Below are 12,053 nucleotides of genomic sequence, written 5' to 3' on the forward strand. Positions count from 1 at the left end.
CACTAGAATCAATGAGAGACTGACAGAAAGAGCTAAAATAGGAAGGTTGTTAGTATTACTTGTAATGCTTTATTAGGAAAATTTATGTATATCAATATATATCAAAAATATATATCAATCTATATCAATAATCTGAAAGAATGGGGAAATTGTTTTTTTCATTTTCCATTTTAAAAAAATAAAAGTTGTCACACTTTCCCCTATGCTCAAGAAACTTCTTTTTTTTTTTACTTTTCTCATGCTCAGAGAACTTTAGTTTTACTTTTCTCCGTGTCTGATAACGTCGTCACCCTGCATGATACTGTTGTTTGTCAACATATTACATATGATAGTAAAGAAATTAAAATACTATCAACCAAAATGGAGTATCCAACGCATTCAAAGTCTACCAAGAATGGCACACAACCTATACTGATAGGCACACCTTCATACATGACACTAAATACTAGCAACAGTCATGAGACACAAGAAGTAAGAACTGTGCGTACCTGAAAGTGTCTTGAACTTGTCCAGAAGGTGTCGTTCCTTGTCACGTATGGAGAATGTATAAGCTCGTCTTTTGATGACCAAAAATCCGGTGTAGCACGTTATCAAAAAGTACAGACCAAGCACAACATAAGCAACTTTCCTAAAAGTAAGCCTCATATCGCCAATGACATCACTATGACTGTGGAGTGACTTGACATCACACACACCTAGTCTAGATAATTCTAGTAGTGTAGATGCCGCGGGACTCAGCAATCGCAACTTGTTACTGTACTTGACGAGTAACCGTCCTTACTAACCTAGTGAGCGACAGTCTTAATTTACACCGGGGAAAGGAACTTCTGCTTTATCTGCTGCCTAAAGACTTGTAGGCTAGCAATGCGGCATCGACCGAGCGTCGTTAGCACTGTGTGTGCGTGCGTACAAGGGTAGCCGCCTCATGAAAACACAAGCAACATGGTTCAAACAGTCACGTGACCGCCGGCGAGATTTGGTTGAAAAAAATGGCGGCAGAGGCGAACATGAGGGCGACGGAACTCTGCACCATCGAAGCAACTGTTCCAACGGGGTTTGAAGAAGTTGCTCGAGAGGAGGCGGTTGAAAACTTTGGAACTGAATGCAGAGCTGCTCGAGGAAAAATAGTGTTTCAAACGTCCCTTGATAGTGTGAAAAATGTCAGTTGTTGCAAGATCTGCACACAGCATGAAGCAGACGATATTTCATTTATCTTTATTTATATTAGAATCTTGCGTTACAGGTCATTTTTTATAGATACCACCTCGCTGAAGTTGGCAAAATAATGTATTTTGGCTGTAATATTGAACTCTAGTAAAGGACTGCAGTGCGTTACAATATAGTTTTGTTGGGTTTTTTTTTTCCAACAAAATATGACCACACGAGGGCGGTCGCGATATTTTAACAAAGTTTAGTTTCCTCATAGTTCTTTTTAGTTGTAATTAGTGTTGACGGAACAGCCAAGAATTCCTGTAACTTATAATGCACAAGACTTTTTTTAGTGTACCTCTATGCATCTGTTTATGGCAATGCTTATTCATTTTAATTTCTGACTGATGCTTTTATACATCCAGGTATTGCAACTTGGTGGAGTTGACAACTGCCGCGTGCAGATGTATCACACTTTCAATTTTGGATTCTCTGGTGATGCTGTATGAAACTTTTACTTTCAGTCTTCACATATGCTTTGTTTTCAATGTTAAGTAGCTAAATATGAGAATACTGAAGCATTGCTTTAGAAAAAAAATAAAAATTAGTCGGTAATATTGTCTAATAGACCAAAGATTTTTTTTATATTAACAGAGCAAAGTGATTTGGATGAAAGCTGAGAGAGGAGATTTGGTCAGCGTACAGGGTGCGCACAAAGTCCATTTGCCCCTATTTTTGGAAGGATTTTGAAGGCTAAAGGTTACCTCTTAGGAATCTAAACATCTGTATGGGCCCCTTCCATGATCTCTGCATAGCTGAATGCGCTGTCAGATTCTCCTGCTCATGTTCTGCAACATTTTCAAAATGACTTTCTGGAATTCTGGCTGAACCACATGTTTCAGTACTATGCAGGCTATGAAGAGATCATGGAGGGACCCATACAGATGTTTTGGATTCCTAATAGGTAACCTTTAGCTTTCAAAATCCTCCAAAAGTGGGGTATACAGACTTTTTGTCCATGCTGTACTAAGATAGTAGTCTACAACTGTGTATCTGTGTATTGTAGTCTTTTTGACATTTTAGGAAGCACATGATTCTCATTTCAGCATGACTGTTTATCCCGCCTACAATTGTTGGTAAAAAATGTAAATTGGGCAGAAGGTCTTGCAGTCTGGAAAGATTTCTTCACATTTCACCTCCCAGTCCAGTCTTGTCCTGAGAAAATACCAACAGATGAAGAACTCATTGATGTGTGCATCATGACTCGCAAGCCACAGCCAAAGAAAAAACAACAAAAGGGACAGGGCAAAGAGAGAAGAAAGGGAGGAAAAGGTCAAGGTTTTGGAAAGAATCGTGGAAAGCAGAAGTACGCACTCACTCCACAAGAACAAGCACAAGAACCTCCAGGTAATGTTGAGGAGCTTGAGGCCATCTCCCACAAAGCATGTATGGATGCGGGCCTCAACAACAGCTCTGATGGGAAAGAAGGGAGTGATAATATTGCACAGAATGGAGAAGATAGCACTGAGACCAAGAAAGTTCTGAATGTCTTGGCCTGAAGAAGAACCAGAAAGATTGCATAATGATAGTGTCTCCAGGAGATGAAAAACTCCCAGCTAATACTGTCATAATTGAAGACCTTCCACAAAAGAGCAAACCCATTTCTGCAGGAGACAATTTATTGCAAGAGCAAGACAAGCTACAAACATCGTCTACACAGAGTGAAGAACATCATCATATTGCAGCAGTTAAAAATGAAACATCTGGAGTTAATGTCTGTCCTGGTGTAAATTTAACTGTAATGAAAGATATAACAGGTGATCAAGCAATTGTGGATTCTGTTGGTGAAACCCTGGGGACACAGTGGGATGAAATGCATGAAAAATCAAGAAACGATGGCAATGCCCAGCAAGATAATTCCTCAGGTGAAAGTACCCCACAGCTAGAAACACAGAAGTCTAAACATGATGCCACAAAGCCCACATTCCGGGTGACCTGTAACCGTGCTGGAGAAAATCACAGTTTTGATTCCATGTCTGCTGCTGCTAGTTTTGGATCAGCAGTGCAGACTTACTTTGGCTGGAATGTAGATATGAAGAACTTTGATATTGAAGTCATTCTAAACATTGACAATGAGGAGGTGTCTGTGGGAATAGGACTGACACGAGAAAGTCTGCACTATCGCAATCTTGTTGCATTTGGCCCAACAACTCTGCGTCCAACAATTTGTCACAATATGCTGAGGTAACCACTACTTTCACCATAAAAATTATTGTTGCAAATGTGCTTTGGGAGGTATATAGATACTGTCATTATAAAGTTATGCAAAGTAGGTGATGGAAAAATGGGATTAGCATAACATTTAAGGTTTAAAATATCTACAAACTCAAACCCTAACTTAACAACAACTGTTTTGCTAACCCTAACCATGTTTTTCAGAACTCTGCTTTATATATCCTTGAGCTAAGTATCATTATTAAACCATCATTTAAGCATATTTCTTACTCTAAAAGTTTTCTGTGAATCAGATGTTGTGTTCAGTCCACATACATACATATTTTAAATTTGTATATTTCCATGTACAAAGAAAATTTAATGTTTTATGTTACAGAATGTGTAAGATTCGTGATGGACATATTGTTTGTGACCCAATGTGTGGCACCGGGTCTATTTCTATCCAGGTGAGCTTTGTAAATTTGTTTGCATGTACATACTATCATGTGTCATTTCCAGGAAAATGTCATTCACAATAGGATCATAATTTGTCCATGCAGCTATCCACCATAACCTATGCTGTATCTAGTGATTACCACAGCAGTAATCAGATAATCATTTTTCACAGATTTTCCTTAAATCTTTGATTTCAAATTCATATTTTTAACTCCTATTCCAACAGCATGCAGTGCAACTCTCCCCATGTGCAGTTTACATACTCTGGTATTACATGAATGCTAAAATGGCTTAACAGAACACAAAGTATGCGAGGACTTTGGAAAACAAACACTGACAGCAAATCTTGAAATTATTATTTAATGGTTTGGCATTCTTACGAAAGTCTTTGAAACATTGTAATAACCATGATTGAATACATCCTGTCAAAAATCAATGGAATGGCTGTCAGTCATTAAATAACTTCATGTGAAGAAGAAGGTAGAAGAATTGTTCATCCTTAGCTCCATGATCAAGACTGCAGGAGAGGTCACCAGCCATTTTAAATCTTCCATTTCAGTCACTGGAGTAACAGACATCGAGTTTCATTAGTGGGAGATAATTTTTGAAGCTGTGGGATGTGATATTCTGAAGTTTTACTTTCAGAAGGTCATTTGTCTCACTCGCCAAGTATAGTGGTTATGCAGTTCTGAAGGGTTTATCTCCCTTAGCCTTGTTGGCAAGTGAGTCGTTAGCATTGCAGTTCTTGTACATCTGTGACATGTTCAGTGTTGTACCAAGAAATATTTGGATACAGAAATATTTGGATACAGTCCACTTTTAAGCATATAGATGAGAAAACAGGCATTACTCTAAAAATAAATTGTACAAACAGATTTTGGGGATGATAAAATAAAAATGGCCATATTTAAAATAGGCGATGTGATCCCTATTGTCTCCCTTTACATGCTGTTCAGCCCACACACTAAACAGATGAAGTGAGAAATGCTACAGGGACAGCAGGGATAATGCATAAAAATAATTTACAATCATTGAGTGATCAGGAAATAATATTCCTTTTCAAGCCTTTGGCAAAGAAAACGAAAAGTATGAGAGTGAACTCCAGACTCCAAGACAGCATCAAACTAAATGGAGAAGAGATTGAAAAAGTTGACAGTTTCACCTATCTTGGGTCCAAAATGTCAAACACCAGGGATGCTGAAGTGGAGATTCGAGCCTGACCGGCAAAAGCCAGCCAGGCCTTCGCCTCACTCAGGAGCACATGGAAGGCAAAAAACATCAGTCAGAAGATCTAGCTGAGAATCTTTCAGTCAAATGTGATCAGCATCCTCCTTCACGGATCAGAATCATGGAAGATGACAAAAACCATCAGTAACAGGCTTGATGTCTTTCAAAATATATGCCTCAGGCCCATACTGAACATCTTTTGGCCAAATACCATCACCAACGAAGAACTGAAACCGAGTCCATCACCACGCAGCTTCAACAAAGGCGTTGGCGATGAATTGGACATGTGCTCCGCCAGGAGACAGCAGACCTCTCCAGAGTCGCCCTATGATGGACTCCAGACGGCCAAAGAAAACGAGGCCGCCCAAAGGAAACTTGGAGAAGAACAGTGGAAAGGGAGATGAAAGGAAAGGGCTGGAGATGGGGTCACCTAGAGCGGGTTTCAGCTGATAGACATTGGTGGCGGACTCTGGTTGAGGCCTTATGTGCAACCTGATGCACAAAGAAGACTAGATAGATCTAAGCCTTTGGCATGTGGCCAGCTTTGGTTTGAATAAATGATTTGTGGATTTTAATGAGCATTGAATACATAAAAGAAGATAAACATGGAAGCACAGGAAGAGAGAGGAAAGGACATCTAAAGTTTAAAAGGCTAGATGTTTCTCTGTACAACAATCTGTTGAGTTTTTTCCAAGCACACCAGGCTAACTACATGCTGCACATCCATGAAAACCTTTTTTAAAAGGTGATATCCATATTGTTGTCATTTCTCAGGGTTTATGACTAATAATGTGATTTTCCCAGACAATACAATGACTGCATAATAATATATATTATTTTATAACAGGGACTTTTTTAAGAAGTATAATTTTGTTGACAGGGATCACTTGCCTGGCCGAAAACGTTTCAGCTGTGTGGAGAAAACCACCCAAAGGCTTTAGAAAAAGTCAGTCTGAATACACAGGCTCTTAACCTAAAAAGAACAAGCCGTAATCAGTAAGTACTTTGAAGATAAAACACATGGCTGTGATAAATGAAAGAGAAGTTTTGCATCTGAACATTTTAATTTGAAACATGAGCAGGAGAACTACAATGTATTTCATGTTTTTTCATTCTTTTTCTATTTCTCATTTTTTCTTTGAGAAACCACAGAATAACCAACTCAGTACAGTATTTAACTGATATTCTTCTGTACCGTTTTTTATTGTTACTATTTTTACAATGTGAGATTGAGTTCTATAAAGTCTAACCCCTATCTGTTTCATTCTGTCTAGAAGCTGTTAAAAATTCTTACTCTGACTGTTTTTAAAAGAACTATTGAAGAACTGAGTTTTCTTTCAACACCAGAGGCACTTTGAAGACTGATGCACTTCGCTGGGATGCTTGCCATCTTCCAATAAGAGACAGCATGGTGGATATCTTTGTGACTGACTTGGTATGCTTAATTTGTGAAGAATTTCATAGAGCAGACAACTGTTGTCATTGCAGTTTTAGTTTTTTCCCTTTTATTTCCATTTTATTTTGGTGTTGGTACAGTCCTAAGCTGTTTTTCTGGACCAGCTAGTCTTTTATATTTTACCTTAAGTGATCGTGTGGATAATATTATGACACTATCAATGTGATAGTGAATACAAATGTCATGATGCTTGCAGTTCACAAAGATATTAAAGTGGAGAATGTGCTATTTATATATCTCCTCACAAAACCAAAGGATAATTGTGGGACATTTTTGACAGTATGTTCATATATTAGAATGCAAATGAAGCATTGACAGACCTGCATTTAAAATTGCATTTATCTTTTGAGCCATGAGCAGTCACACAATTGAATGTATATTATGCCCGTTTTTCGTGTGCATTTGTTGTTAATTGGTTTAGGAAAGTGATAAAATGTAAAACTTGTTTTCTTTGGTTTCTTAACAGCCGTTTGGAAACAGGTATGTGAATTCACTTTGCACTGATGTGTTTTTTATTCACACATCATCTCAGTGTAAGTATCATGAAAGGAACCTTAAGTTGCTGCATGATTTTGGTCGTCACTAGGTAGCAACATCCTAAATTTGCTAGATAGAGCATATTTGAATAATTATAACAATAAGCTTGCAGCTATACTAACTCATCTGAGACTGAGTTATAGTGGATTCTTTAGAGTTGTTCATTGTTTTCCATGTAAGCAAGGGCCGAGATGTGGCCTTTACTACTGATAATGACATAGAACTCGAAACAGCTAAAAACCAAGTAAGTGTAAAGCTTCCCAGCTACTGCTTACTAAAAGCACATTGCAAAATTCAGTCACTCATGATAACTATCGCTTTCCACTGTCATGAGATATTTAGCAAAAAATTTCACCTCGATACTCTTTAAAGTTCTGTAGTCATGAAACTTCAAGTTGAGTATGTTTAGTTCTCATCACAGAATTGGGTCTCGAGTGGACAACCGCAAGCTGTACCCCAAGATTCTGGATGAAATGGCTCGAGTTGGTCGTGCAGGAGCTCGAGCTTGCCTTCTGACAGAGGACAAGACCAACATCGTAAAGGTTGTAAAGGCTGCACTGCTTCTTATCACTTCTAAATACATATTACTCTGATTGTGCTATATAGTCTTATACAGAGTTTTTTGTATATCTTTTGGATCCAGGCAATATCTCATAAACAGCCTGTTCTTGTAGAATGTAATGTCCACATTTTTCACTGTCAAATTTTGCAAATAAAAATGCTTCAACCGTATATATTCATATCTCACATTCACATATTTGGCAGATCAGTTGGCATCTCCCAAGAAAAATGTCTCATTTGTGTTGTCTTTCTTGTACCTAGAACTTAAAGGTCATTGGAAGTTATAAAATCCTTTGTTGTTTTAAGTTTAGATTTGTAGTAAGGTTTAAAAGTCTGTATCTATTTCATGGTCACCTTGACCCTATAAAATTTAAATGCCTGCAATAGTTAAAAATCAGTCTTTTTATTTGAAATATATATATATTTTTTAAATTTAAGATATGTCATTTTATAAATTGAGATAAAACTGCAAGAGCCAAATAACAAGATTCTATGAGATTTGACCTTTTGGCGTTAACCCTATTGTTATTCAGGCTTGGAATTTTATGTTAAAAAAAAAAATGGTTAACCCCCATGTGTGCCATGATTAACCTCTGCTTCTGGAATTGGATAAGATTATATTGAAGTGGCGCCGGGGTTAAACGTTTTTACATAAAATTCTGAGGCAAGTATTCTAAAGTTAACACGGAGAATGTGTATTGTGGGGTTTTTATCAACAGGCTATCCAGCAGACCAGTCGGTACTGGCAGCGTCGCCGTATTTTGAGTGTCAATGTTGGAGGCCTGGCTGCTGGAGTATTCCTACTGTGGCGAACATCTACCCCCTACACTAAGCAACAGAGAATGCCTAAAATATCGTGCCAAACAGCTGAAACAAATCCACTGGCATCTTCCATCATTCTCATGTGGTGACACTGAAGATATCAACAGAGCAGCTGATTGCATTGCTGATGGACAGCTCAGTCGGTCACCAGTTTTACAGACCTCATTTATGAATGGAGTACCAGATGGTGGTAATTGTCAAGACTTTGGAGATGCTGCTGGTAGTGCTTCTGTGCCAATCATCAGTGATGACACTTCTGGATAGGGCTTCCCTTAGCAGGGAAATGGTGAAATTAAGTACTTTCAAAGTCAAGTTTTGTTGAAGTACTAAACACCAAATAAGATGTAAAGATTAGCATTGTACACTGAAGTGTACAAACGTAAGGGTATTTAAGTTTTGACTCAACATCTTTTACTAGGGATAATTCACTGATACATCCATGGGTTCAGCTCTTGTCTCGACCAGGCTGTTCTTTTTCTGCATGTGGCATCTGTTTACAGAGCTAGCTGCCATGCCATGATATTACCTTAGCTGCCGGCTCTGTGTAAAATACTAATATCCCCCCACTCCCTCTTTACTGATACATCTATTAGTAGGTAATTATTTCACTTAAAGAGTGTTCAAGAATTTTTTTGTTTTATTGTTGTGGTTTATTCTGGTTATGCAGTTAATACTGAGGGATGAGATTACGTTTTATTTCAGTCATTTGATTGTTTTTGTATGTGTGTCCTTTTTTCAAAGTGACAAAGATGCAACTTCTAGTCTTCATTCAACTTCTCTTTGCACTTTTTGGGCTTTTTAAAAAATGTTGGTTTTACTATTAATGAAAAATGTCCAGCTCCTGTTTCAATCTAAACAATTTGAACCTTATGTTCGCATGCTTTTAGTCATATGAACTGATAAATTTTCAAAACTCTCATTGCATTCAGATATATAGCTTGATGGGACTTTTTTAAAACCCTTGTTGTGATTTTGTTGGAGAAGTTAATAGATGATTGCTTCCTTACACAAGTTGGTGAACCTTGTAGCCAATTCACAGAAATCGATTCAGGGGAAACGACTGTTAAGACAGGTTCTCTCCCCCTTGTATGTGAAATGGTCGGTGGCTGTGACCAGTAAGAACTGCAGGCTGAAGTGCTGACTTCCCTTCCTTGAGTTTTGCAATTTGTATTGACTGTTGACTTTTTTCTTCCAGATATTTCTACCACATGAACAGCAAACAAATAAAGCACTGTGTTACCTTAACTTTCTCGGGAATGAAGAGGTTTTTTTTGTGTGTGTGTTCCACCATACTTAAATGAATGAGACCGGTTGCTAAGTGCATTCATATTTCTAGGTGAAGCTGAAGTTTTACAATTTTGCAGTGTGCACATAAAAATGATCCAGTTTCATTGATTGCTTCCTTGAAACTGGTGGGTGTGAACGAACATACAAATGCACATGTAAATTATAATAGGATGCGTTGCAGTAGCAAGGTAACATAACACTGGAGAAGCAGACAAGATGAGTAACTTCTGTATAACAATTTGAAATGAAAATAAAATTTTTTGGTACAAAAAAGTAAAGGTACAGTACAAAATAACAATGTTCTACTTTTTCATGTTGCACGGAGTGGAAATTGACCATCAAACTTTTGTTGCAGCTAGCGAGACTTGGATTGCAGTTCTGTTCATACTCGAACATTGTATGGATGTGTAACAGACCGGGGTTTCTCTGTTCTGTCAAGTATTTGTATCGAGACGGATTAAGCACATAGTTTTTTAATCTGTGGGTATGCGTTACATTGGTTGGTTGATTTGGAATGAAAGTGCATTCACCTTGTGGTCGTGCGCTGTCTGAGGAGGAAACCAGAGAAATCCTGATGCACAGTCCTGTGAGTAGGTGTCACCACAAACTTGTATTACTGGGCTGCTGGCAGACGATTTTTTTCCAGTTAACTACTAAAACAAGGCGTTAGACGACAAAGCTTCCGGTTTATTCACATTCTTTGTTTAGGCTCGCAAGAGCTAAGCATTGGTCTTGGCAGACAGACAGCAATCCACCTATACACCTCCATGGTGTCACAGAGTGTCCCAAGACGAGATTTGAACCTCTCACTATAATTGTGACAAGGGAGTATTTATTCATTATACTACCGGGCGCTACATACTTGCAGAGACCGACTTGAGATGTGGGCGTTAAATTGGTGTTTTACGCCGAACCAACAACTAAGACTATATCACGGCAAAGCAGCCAGCCCTATAAACAGGAGACAAGACGAGATCTGAACCCAGGACAGCCAGTCTTCAAATTATTGGCTCTCCCGTCACGTGCGATGTGATATAAATAGTATCAACAGCCAGCCCTGCGTACCGTAACGCGGGCGCTCACCGCGGATACACGCGGGCGCTCACTCACGCCTGTGAGAGCTGTGATACCCTTCGCCCACCGTGGGCGCCTGTTAAAATGGCGGCTGACAGCGAAGTAGAGAATATAATTTTGTTGATGGACATATTTGACAACGACGACAAATTAATAGAAGCAATCTATTGCAGCGCCAAACAATATACTTCTAGTGGCATTCATTTGGGAACTAAAGAGGAAAAAGTCCATGAGAATTAAAAAGAAAGAACAATGCGGTAGTCAAGCATATCACGTAAAAACAAACGACGAGTAGACTTTCTGTTGTTGTGGTCCGATTCGAAGTTTCAAGATCGAAGGCAAATTCATCTACCATCTCTAGAAAGACATGACGATGAAATCTGAACTTTTAATACACTTCTTTGTCGTCGTATATATCTATCTGTTGCAAAATACTTATTTATTAGAAGATAAACCGTGAATATCATCGACACGCCTAAACTCGACAACCATGGCGGCCATCTTTGCGCCCGTGGCGTAGCCTCCGTCTCTGACCTCTAGTATTGCTGAGTTAACTATATTAAGTACGCGGCCCCTGCCCACCCGCTAGGGCGCGCCCGCGCTCACTCAAATTTCGCTGCGGTACGGCCCGCTCGTCATAGGCGCCCGCGTTGCGGTACGCAGGGCTGTCTTGCTGGCCTTCCCAGAATTCCGTTTACTACGATTGGTATAGTTGCCGTTGCCCAGACACCTGCCGAACATAGATGCTGTGGCGCCGAAAGAAGCATTGTACAGACATCTGTTTATTTGTGGTGTGTACGTCGAGTCAGCAATAATCCCCTGAGAGATTTGGAGAACTGTAACCTAGAAGGAGGCGTCACTGTGCTTCAGACATTTAAATGTAAGTTGAGAGAGTAGCTGAAGCGGTGGCGTTTGTCCTGAGAATAGAGAGGCACTCCCTGATTTTTTTTTTTTATGTGCATACTATATATAGATAAGCGTATCAGTCGTGTGTGTGTGAAAGATAACTCGACGATCGATGTTCTCTCCCCCGTGTTATGGCCTTTGTTGTTGCTGACGGTGTTAAAATATTGACAATCGGTCTCTCACCCACCCGCACCCGCACACGCTTCCTGGGTCATCTCGTTCCAATATTTCTGGGTCACACCGCTCTCCTAACCGAATTTCATACAAGGGCATATCTGAAATCATGGACGTAGATATGTATAGATGGACTGATATCAGTCTGCTGAGACTCTTGCGAAGTTGCCCGCGGTCAGTCTCGGCGAAC

The 12,053-nt window shown here is 39.2% G+C and overlaps 2 protein-coding genes across 2 annotated transcripts in view; one reads left to right on the top strand and one right to left on the bottom strand.

Annotated features, from left to right (window-relative positions):
• Nucleotides 1-620, bottom strand: part of LOC112571562 (ribitol-5-phosphate xylosyltransferase 1-like) — a 62,097-nt gene extending 61,477 nt beyond the window's left edge. The window contains exon 1 of the mRNA XM_025250630.1: nt 489-620. The gene's annotated coding sequence lies outside the window, so the exon portion shown is untranslated. The remainder of the gene's footprint in view (nt 1-488) is intronic.
• Nucleotides 621-854: 234 nt separating this feature from the next.
• Nucleotides 855-8,798, top strand: LOC112571563 (THUMP domain-containing protein 3-like). The gene is given in 10 exon segments (XM_025250631.1): nt 855-1,160; nt 1,575-1,652; nt 2,256-2,705; nt 2,708-3,393; nt 3,761-3,830; nt 5,927-6,042; nt 6,394-6,481; nt 6,969-6,982; nt 7,461-7,581; nt 8,320-8,798. Coding segments are annotated over 10 exon segments (1,986 nt in total). The 5' UTR covers nt 855-989; the 3' UTR covers nt 8,512-8,798.
• Nucleotides 8,799-12,053: the final 3,255 nt, after the last annotated feature.

Source organism: Pomacea canaliculata, linkage group LG9 (assembly GCF_003073045.1).
Source record: "Pomacea canaliculata isolate SZHN2017 linkage group LG9, ASM307304v1, whole genome shotgun sequence".
In the NCBI taxonomy this organism is placed as follows: Eukaryota; Metazoa; Mollusca; class Gastropoda; order Architaenioglossa; family Ampullariidae; genus Pomacea; species Pomacea canaliculata.